The 9,928-nt window shown below is 40.5% G+C and overlaps 1 protein-coding gene across 12 annotated transcripts in view; it reads left to right on the forward strand.

Moving 5' to 3' along the window:
* The window catches only part of MYO9A (myosin IXA), a 388,202-nt gene that overhangs the window by 224,103 nt on the left and 154,171 nt on the right, over positions 1-9,928 (forward strand). For all 12 annotated transcript variants that reach the window (XM_080656867.1, XM_080656874.1, XM_080656871.1 and 9 more), the window contains one exon: positions 9,097-9,292. In XM_080656867.1, coding sequence (XP_080512993.1) covers positions 9,097-9,292 — 196 coding nt within the window. The remainder of the gene's footprint in view (positions 1-9,096; positions 9,293-9,928) is intronic.

Here is a 9,928-nt window from a genome sequence, read left to right on the forward strand (position 1 = left end):
CCAAAAGGAGAGCAAAAGTAGAACTAGACAAGACCATTTTTCATAGTTGTAGATTTTAAGACATAATCTATTAGTATCTAACAAAATAAGCAGGCACAAAATAAAAAACAAAAATTAAACTGTATTCTCAAAAAGGTGATATAATTGGCATATCATAAGGATAACTAGACAGTTTTGGGGTGTTTAGAATTTATTTATTTAAATCTTTATTCAGATTATTACAGATACTCTTCTTTTTTCCCCCAATAGCTCCCCTCCACCCAGTTCCCACCCCACTCCAGGCCTCCCCGCACCCCCACTGACCTCCTCCATAGGTGTAAGCTCTTTGTCCAATCCGCACCCCCAAACCCCTTCCCCCCGAGAATTGTCAGTCTGCTCCCTTTCCATGCCCCTGATTCTATTACATTCACCAGTCTGTTCTGTTCATCAGGTTTTTTATTCATTTGATTTTTAGGTTCAGTTGTTGATATGTATTTGTTGTCACTTCGTTGTTCATAATTTTTTATCTTTACCTTTTTCTTCTTCTTCTTCCTCTTTTTAGAGAATACCCTTCAGCATTTCATATAATACTGGTTTGGTGGTGATGAACTCCTTTAGCTTTTTCTTGTCTGTGAAACTCTTTATCTGACCTTCAATTCTAAATGATAGCTTTGCTGGGTAGAGTAATCTTGGTTGTAGGTTCTTGCTATTCATCACTTTGAATATTTCTTGTCACTCCCTTCTGGCCTGCATAGTTTCTGTTGAGAAATCAGCTGACAGTTGTATGGGTGCTCCCTTGTAGGTAACTGTTTTTCTCTTGCTGCTTTTAAGATTCTCTCTTTGTCTTTTGCCCTTGGCATTTTAATTATGATGTGTCTTGGTGTGGTCCTCTTTGGATGCCTCTTGTTTGGGGTTCTCTGTGCTTCCTGGACTTGTAAGTCTATTTCTTTCACCAGGTAGGGGATGTTTTCTGTCATTATTTCTTCAACTAGGTTTTCAATATTTTGCTCTTTCTCTCCCCTGACACCCCCATAATTTGGATGTTGGTATGCTTGAAGTTGTCCCAGAGGCTCCTTACACTATCTTCATATTTTTGGAATTTTTTTTTTCCGGTTGGGTATTTTTTGCTTCTTTGTATTTCAAATCTTTGCCTTGATTCTTTGCCTCTAGTCTACTGTTGAATCTCTGTATATTATTCTTTATTCCAGTCAGTGTATGCTTAATTTCTGATTGGTCCTTTTTCATATCCTTGATGGTGTCACTAAATTTCTCGGAGGTTTCTAGAAGATTCTTGAGTAACCTTATAACCGTGGTTTTGAACTCTATATCCAGTATTTAGCTTTCATCCATTTCTGACTTGTTTCTTTGTATCCGCATTTTGGGTGTTTTCCTGTGTTTGTTTCTACGTATTGGGTAGCTGCTAAGTCTCCTTGAGTTTATAGAGTGGCCTTGTGTGGTAGATGCCCTATAGGGCCCAGTGGCTCAGCCACCCTATTCACCTGAGTTGGACACTCTTGGTGCACCCCTTTGTGGGCTGTTTGCACAGTCTTGTTGTAGTTAACCCTTGATTACTATTGTTGTCATTGGCAGGAATTGACCTCCAGGCCATTTGGCTCTGATGACCAGCTGTGTCTACAATGGAAGAGCTGCTATGCAGGAGACACCCTTATGGGGCAGGACTTGCTTCAGTAGGGCTTTGGTGCTCACTGAGTCTGCCCCTTGAGTGTGTCACTTATGGATGTGAAGAGTTGTAATCTGGTATGGACTCACTCTGACCACTGGGTACACTGTCTGGGGCCGCCCAGCAGGAGCTACAGAGACATCTGCAGATTCCTCTTCTTTGTTTGGGGTTTGGAAGTGCCCAGACGAGGCCCAGCTGTGAATCAAGGCAGGCTGCTGCTGCCAGGCCTTGGGCCTTCTTTTGGAAGCTCTGGGGCTCCCTGACCCAGCGGCAGTTTGACAGGTTTTAGGCAGAGAAAGGACAGGCCATTCATATGCAAAAGGTGATGTGCACAACTTGGGTGGGGTTGTAAATTGGGTGGGGCAGGGTCTCTGGGAATCACCAGGGCGGAGCAAACAGTAATGGCTGCCAGTCAGCCCTGCACTGGAAAGGTCCCTGGGTTTCTGCGTCATGCGCCCCCATGCAGGAACAATGATCACTTTGAGCACCTCTGAGAGAAAGCCACCCTCGCGTTCCTGTCCCGATGCCAGACAGTCCAGTTTCTCCCCGTATGTGTCTGGGTCCCCCAGAGTCTCTCCCGGAACTGGAGTTCAGAGCAAGTGGGAGCTTGTATCTCCCTCCCGATTTAAAGAGCAGCACATCCAGGTGCCAGCACTTTCTGCGCCTCCGCACCTCTTCCTAGTCTCAATGCACTTTCTTCACCTCTCTAGTTGTGGGACTTCCACTCAGCCAGCTTTCCCGTGGTTCTCGGTGGTAGTTCTGCCTTTTAGTTGTAATTTTGATGTGGTTGTGAAAGGCAGCAAGTATAGGTGTTTACCTATGCCACCATCTTGGTTCTCTCGGGTGTTTAGAATTTAAATAAAATTCTTCGGAATAACCTATGAGTAAAAAAAAAAAATCAATAAATTGATAATATTTAAAATTGAACATTAATGAAAATACAACATATCAAAATTTGTAGGATGCATTTAAAACAAGGATTTAAAACTTTAAATGCATACATTAGAATGATTAAAAAGTAATTATCTAAGCTTCCATGTTAAGAAACTAGAAAAAGAATAGCAAAGGACCCAGCAATTCCACCTGGGTATTTATCCTATGAAACCTAAAACACTGATTCGAAAAGACACATGCATCCATCTTTATTGTAGCATTACTTACAACTAGAGGCCCGGTGCATGGATTCGTGCACCAGTGGGGTCCCTTGGTCTGACCTGTACCCTCGCAATCTGGGACCCCTCTGGGGAGTCGGACTGCTGGTTCCAGCCCAATCCCCACAGGCCAGGCCGAGGGACCCCTCCAGTGCACGAATCCGTGCACTGGGCCTCTAGAATGCATGTAAGATATTTGGTTAATCTCTTCTTGCCCTCTCCCCTCTAAGATCCATCAGTCTGTTCCATGTTTCCATGCCTGTGCATTGAGCGTCTGCCCCCTGGTCGTCAGTGTGCATCATAGCTACCGGTCAAACAGTCGCTTAGGCCTTTATAGAGAGAGATAGCCAAGATATGGAAGCAACCTAAGTGTCCATCGATAAACAAATGAATAAAGAAAAAGTGGTGTATATATATATATATAATGGAGTATATGACTCAGTCATAAAAGAGAATAAAATCTTGCCATCTGCCACAATATGGATGGACTTATGGAATATAATAATAAGTGAAATGGGTCAGTCAGAGAAAGACAAATGCTGTATGATTCCACTTATATGTGAAATCTTGAAAACAAAATAAGTGAATAAACTAAAAATACTCATAGATACAGATAACATTTCGATGGTTTCCAGATGAGAGAGGCATTGAGGGGCATGGGTGAAAAATGGGAAGGAATTAAGATGTGTAAATTGCTAGTTATAGAAATAGTCACAGATTGTAAAGTACAGTAGTAACTATGTATGGTGTCAGATAGGTACTAGACTAAATGTGATCTCCACAGGTTGAGAACCGTTGCTGTAGAGCCTAAGACCATTGGAAAACACAGATATTTACATTACGATTCATTAACAGTAGCAAAATTACAGTTATGAAGTAGCAACGAAAATAATTTTATGGTTGAGGGTCACCACAACATGAGCAACTGTATTAAATGGTCGTGGCATTAGAAAGGTTGAGAACCACTGACTTAGGAAGTTATATTAATATTTAATCAATAGATTGTATACATGAATCTTATATAATTTGTATGTTTACTGTAATTGAAAAGTAAAAAATTATTTTAAAATACCTAAGTAAAATAGGAGAAGGAAATAAGGGAAGAACAAAGATCAGTACAATAAAGTGCAGATATACAGTAGAGAAATGGACAAAGTCAAAAGTCAGTTCCTTAAGAAGATAACAGAAATAATATAAGTAAAAGGAATAAAAAATAACTAATTATTGAAAAAAAGATTCACAAATTATAGCTATCAGAAATGCAAAAGGAGACTTAACTACATAACCTATAGATATTAAAAGGATGTGAACATATTTTATCAACAAATTTAACAACATAGATGAAATGGAAAATGTTAGATGAAAAATGCATATTACTAAAACTGACATATAGGAAAACTTGAAAATCAAATGTTTGTTAAATGATTTGAACCAGTAGTTTAAAACTTTCCCACAAAGGAAATTCCAGGCTTGCCTTGTTTTACTAGACAATGCATTCTTTCAATTTTGAAATGTGGAAATGTATGTTAGACTTAACAAGAAAGATTTGAGCTGGAAAAGCAGATTTGGGCCTTATCATATAGGTTGTGCTTTAAGCCATCATTATGTTTGAGATCACCTGGTGTAAGATGATTGAATGAAAAGAGTACATAAGACCAGATGGTAAGAATTTCTAATATGAAACCAGCAGTGGAGACTGAGGGGTAGCATAAAAAGTAAGTAGTAAATCACAAAATGTATTGTTATAGAAACCAAGAGAAAAGAGTTTCAAGTAGAATGATGTGACTAGTTTATGAAATGTATTTAGAAATCTAGACCTATGTAGACAGAGAGACAAGACCATTAACATTTGGAAAACGAAGGTCTCTATCAATATTTGACAGTCATCATGGTAAAGAATTCTGGAATTTTAGGTTTTACAGTGTAGTTATAGGATGTGATGGCGAGGGGTAGTGAAGATTGATATTTCAATTCTTGCACTGTTACTATGTTTGACTTTTGGCAAGCTTCTGTATCTCTCCGTTTACCTATCAATGAAGTGTGGCTTATACTTGGTTCTACTGTATTCAGTAAATGATAGAATTGAGTAGGTTATGTATAGTGTTTAACTTAGTGCCTGACATCTTGTCTACACTTGGTAGGTATTAACTAATGATGATGATGATGATGGCAGTGGCGATGTTTTGGATTTGAAAGTTATCAGTTTTACTAACTTTTATCATATATACAAGTTTCAAGAATAAACTGTTGTGTGTACTCACAACTGTAAACCTACGTTTGCCCCACCCTTTACTTTTAATCAAAGGGTATTTAGGGACAAGTCAAGGACCAAGACTTCTGCTTATTTGGCCCTTTTTCCTGTTCTCAGGTGAACAAAGAAGAATTAGGAAAGGAAATCCCTAAAAGTAATAGGATGAGCCCAACTGCCTTCTGGACATGAGGGTAGATGACATCATATTAGGCATGTTCTTCATAGAATTCTGAGTTAGAGCTATTTTTTTTTAAAATATATTTTATTGATATTTTACAGAGAGGAAGGGAGAGGGATAGAAAGTCAGAAACATCGATGAGAGAGAAACATCGATCAGCTGCCTCCTGCACACCCCCCACTGGGGATGTGCCCGCAACCAAGGTACATGCCCTTGACCGGAATCGAACCCGGGACCCTTGAGTCCGCAGGCCGACGCTCTATCCACTGAGCCAAACCGGTTTCGGCTAGAGCTATTTTTTAAAGCTCAACAAACTTGTAGTGATTTACTCCAAGTTTTGATCCTTCCGTCTGGGTTTGGTTATAGCCAAATGCCCAGACTATACATATCAGTCTGGGATCTCCTTCCAGTAAGCTTCTTGCCCTCCCTATCATTCTTTTCTCTAGTCTTCTTCATATCAGTATATGGCACCTCTATTCACCTAGTTACTCAAACCCCAAATATAGGTGTTAAACCTAATTCCCTCACCATGCCCTAATCCACCAACAAGTCCTTTGTCTTTACCTCCATAACATATCATAAATACTATCACTTTTTACTTTCTATTCATACTACCAGCATAGTCCCAGTCACTGTCAGCTCTTATCTGGAATGTTGCAATAGCTGGTCTCCCTTTTTCTGTTCTTTGCACAATTCATTCCCTCCACAGAACCAAATGGTGTTTAGAAAATACCAGTTAGCTCATGTCATCACCTTTCCAGTGACTTGCCTTTACACTTAAATAAAATCCAGACTCCTAATTCAGGTTTATATAATCTACATAGCCTATTTATTTGTCTAATCTTTCACAACACTCATTGCCTAGAATACCCAGCCCTTGCTCTAATGCTTTTCTTCTAACTTGTTCAAATATTCATCACCTACAGGTACCGTGTTTCCCCGAAAATAAGACAGTATCTTATATTAATTTTTGCCCCCAAAGACACGCTAGGTCTTATTTTCAGGGGATGTCTTATTTTTTCATGAAGAAGAATACGGTACACATTTATTGTTAAATGAAAATAAAGGAAATTTATTACCTGTATACGGTACGGTAGTACGGTAGTTGTCAACACAAACCAGACAAACTGTGAATCCTACAGTATCAAGAATTAATTATTCAATGACAATCATGTCATCACCTTCTGGAATATCATCATAACAATCCAATTCCTGAATTTCCTGGTGAATTTCTTGTGACTCCATTTCCTTCAGAATCAGTGGACCAAATCTCTCATGTTTAGCAATAGCACTGTCTTTAAATGAGTACTTGTTGTCAAGGTAGCCTGCTCGCAGTGCATTTGCAATGCAACTGTCAGTGATTTTCTCCCATGAATTCTTCACCCAAGTCACAACTTCTTGCAGTTTAGGTTTCACAAAGTTTCCACACTGATTTCTCTCCATTCTGTTTTCAATGTAGTCATTAATTTCCATGCGCAAATTGTCTTTGAATGGCTTGTTTATTGCAATATCAAGAGTCTGGCGATAGGTCGTCATTCCTGCGGGAATCATTATCTGATCTATTTTTCTTTCGTGAAGAAATGTCTTCATGTCTTTAGCGCAGTGAGTGCTGGCTGCATCCCAGACTAGCAGACCTCTTTGGCTCCCTCGCATAACAAGCGGCAGCATTAAATCGACCCACTTCCTTATAACTGCTTGTGTGGCCCAGGCTTTTTCAGTTTCAGGAATAAAAACGCCCAAAACACGTTCAATCTTTTCCTTCTTGCCCTTAGAAATGATTAAAGGTGGGATTTTAGTGCCATCCAGACGAATTGCCAAAATACAGGCAACATGTGCACTTTCGTAAGCAGTGGAGGGAATGTAGCTAAGGAGGCACCCCGCTGTTTAATTGTTGTTTGAGATGATTGGCCCATAAACACTGCAGTTTCATCCATAGCAATCATGTTGGAAAGGTTGTATTTAGAGAAGTCAGCATCATCAATAAAGGCCTTGAATGCAAGTGCTCACTTAATAACTTGAGTATCTTCCAACCTAAACAATGTTGTAGATCTTCTTAAAGACAGTTCACTTCGCTGAAGGAAATTATCCAGCCAGTGTTGTGATGCTTTGAAGTCTTCGGGGGCTATGTCAAACTGTGGTGCCATTGCAAGGGCAAATTCTTGAATCTGAGCCCTATTCACAACCAAAGCCTTTGCTCTCCTGTCAACAACCCATTCACAGATCAGGTCTTCCAGCTCGGAAAATAATGGTTGCCGACCTGATCCACACTTGCGCTTTTTAGCATTTCCCTTGTCCACTTGTTCAATGAGGTTATCATACTCTGCTCGCCATTTTCGGACCAATTGGATATTCAACATCTTCTCTTTGCAGAAAGCAGTAAGATTTTGGCCCCAAGAGTCATCCACGATTCCTTTCTTGTACTCCACGGAGTAGCTTTTTCTTTTTGCGCTCATTTCTACCGTAGGCGTAAAAAAAAAGGAATTGGGGTATCAAGGTGGGGGGAGGGGGATCACTCAAAATGACACAGGGGGGATCAGAGGGAGGAATCAAAATGGCACAGGAGAATCAGAGGGGGGATTACCATTTTAGTAACCCCTTTTGATCCTCCTGTGTCATTTTGATTGCCCCCTCTGATCCTCCTGTGTCATTTTAAGTGATCCCCCTTCCCCCACCCCTGTGCCACTGAACACCTTCACCAGACATCCCCCCTACCCCTTTATCAGACATTTACCCCCTGGGGCCTGCCTGGGGACTGTCACTGGGCTTGCTGGGGCCTGGATCTGGGCTAGAGCAGGGTCTGCCACTGACTGAGAACCTTCAGTCATCATGAAGGCGGCTGCGAGCATCAGGTATTGTCACCAGAGACAGACCAGCACTCACCACCTTCGCCACATCCCGTCCGCTCTAATCCTCCTGTTCTTCTACACGCATCTGCGAAAGTCTCCTCCTCTCTCCTGCCCCGCGCTCACCGCTCACTCCAACCTCTGCTCCACCTCCACACAGCAGTGACGTCAGGACTCCGCGTGACGTCACTGGTTGCTAGACGCCAGTTGGGGCGGCCCTAGCGACCAGTTTACGGTAAATTAATTTTCATTCTGAGACAGAGCCTGGGGGCCTTATTTTTGGGGGATGCCTTATATTTCACTCAGAAGGAAACCTGTAAGTAGGTCTTATTTTCGGAGGATGTCTTATTTTTGGGGAAACACGGTAGTAGATGTTCCCCTTGCTTGGAATGCTGTTTCTGACCTTCTTATGTCTGATTTCTTTTCATTATTCAGCTTTCTTGTCATTTCATATGGTATCCTTTCAGAGAGGTCTTCCTGACCAGGGTTTGTCAAGTGCAATAAAATTGTGGAATATACTATCTAATTTAAATGTAGTATAGAATCTAATAGTTTTAGGATTGAGAGGGACTTTATAGAAGACTAGAGGCCTGATGCACGAAGATTCGTGTAAGAATGGGCCTTCCTTCCCCTGGCTGCCGGCACTGCCTTCGCTCTGGCTGAGCGGAGCCGCCTTTCTGCCTTCCCATGCTGCCCAGAGGCCCAGATCGGCTGGGGCGGTGCAGAACGCCTGCGTCGTCGCCCCCCTCTCGGCCTCTTGGTGCCTGCGTATGCAAATTAACCCATCTTTGTTGGGTTAATTTGCATACTCACTCCTGATTGGCTGGTGGGCATCGGAAAGGTATGGTCAATTTGCATCTTACTCTTTTATTAGTGTAGATATTTTGTTCAGATAGCTACTTAGAACAGAAATCACTTCTATAGTTCTTATTCAACTACTGTTCAAACGTGACCAATTATCTTCTTGGTTTAATAATTTTATAAAAAATAACACTGGTATTTTTTTCATATAGGATTTCCGGGAAAAAAATACAGATCATATGCGCCCTGACATTGTAGCTCTTCTGAGAAGTAGCAAAAATGCATTTATTTCTGGGATGATTGGAATTGATCCTGTATCTGTTTTCCGATGGGCGGTTCTCCGGGCCTTTTTCAGAGCTATGGTTGCTTTCAGGGAAGCCGGGAAGAGACACATTCAGAGAAAAACTGGTAAGCAGTAGTATTGGTATTCTACCATGTTTTATTTTCTAATTTTTTACTTCTCTAAGGAGACAATAATCTTATGCCATTCTGTTTTCTTACCATACCCTAACATCATGTTTCAGATATCATTTGTTCTGGTGAACTTCATATAATTGAATTAAATAGATATGTGATGTATATGTGTGTATATGGGTTGGTACTTTTTATTAATAAACACCGATAGGAATAATGAGTGTAAAGCACCTGATATTTAGTAGGCACTCAGTAAGACATTGCTATGATTTTTAAACAAAAAGTGAAATGTAATTATTATTTATGTATATAGAATTTGGTATCAATATCTTTCTCTGCTTCTTATGTGATAGTTTTTACTAGAAATGAAACAATTTAATGTGGAAGCATAAATCAGGAGTCAGAAAATTAGGATGGAGGTAGTGTAGATAGTGGAGATAACCTGATTTAGGTAATCAACCAAATGTCATCTTTTCTCTTGACTGATTTTGCAGCTATTAGCATTATTTCTTGGAGTGCTACTGCTGCCTTTAAAGTTGTGAGGGTAAAGTCAGATAATACATGTAAAGTATCAGTTTATGACTTTTTGTTTATTTACTGGTTTTAGAGAGATAGGAGGGAGGAAAAGAG

The sequence above is a fragment of the Plecotus auritus genome (genome assembly GCF_963455305.1).
Source record: "Plecotus auritus genome assembly, chromosome: 1".
Lineage (NCBI taxonomy): Eukaryota > Metazoa > Chordata > Mammalia > Chiroptera > Vespertilionidae > Plecotus > Plecotus auritus.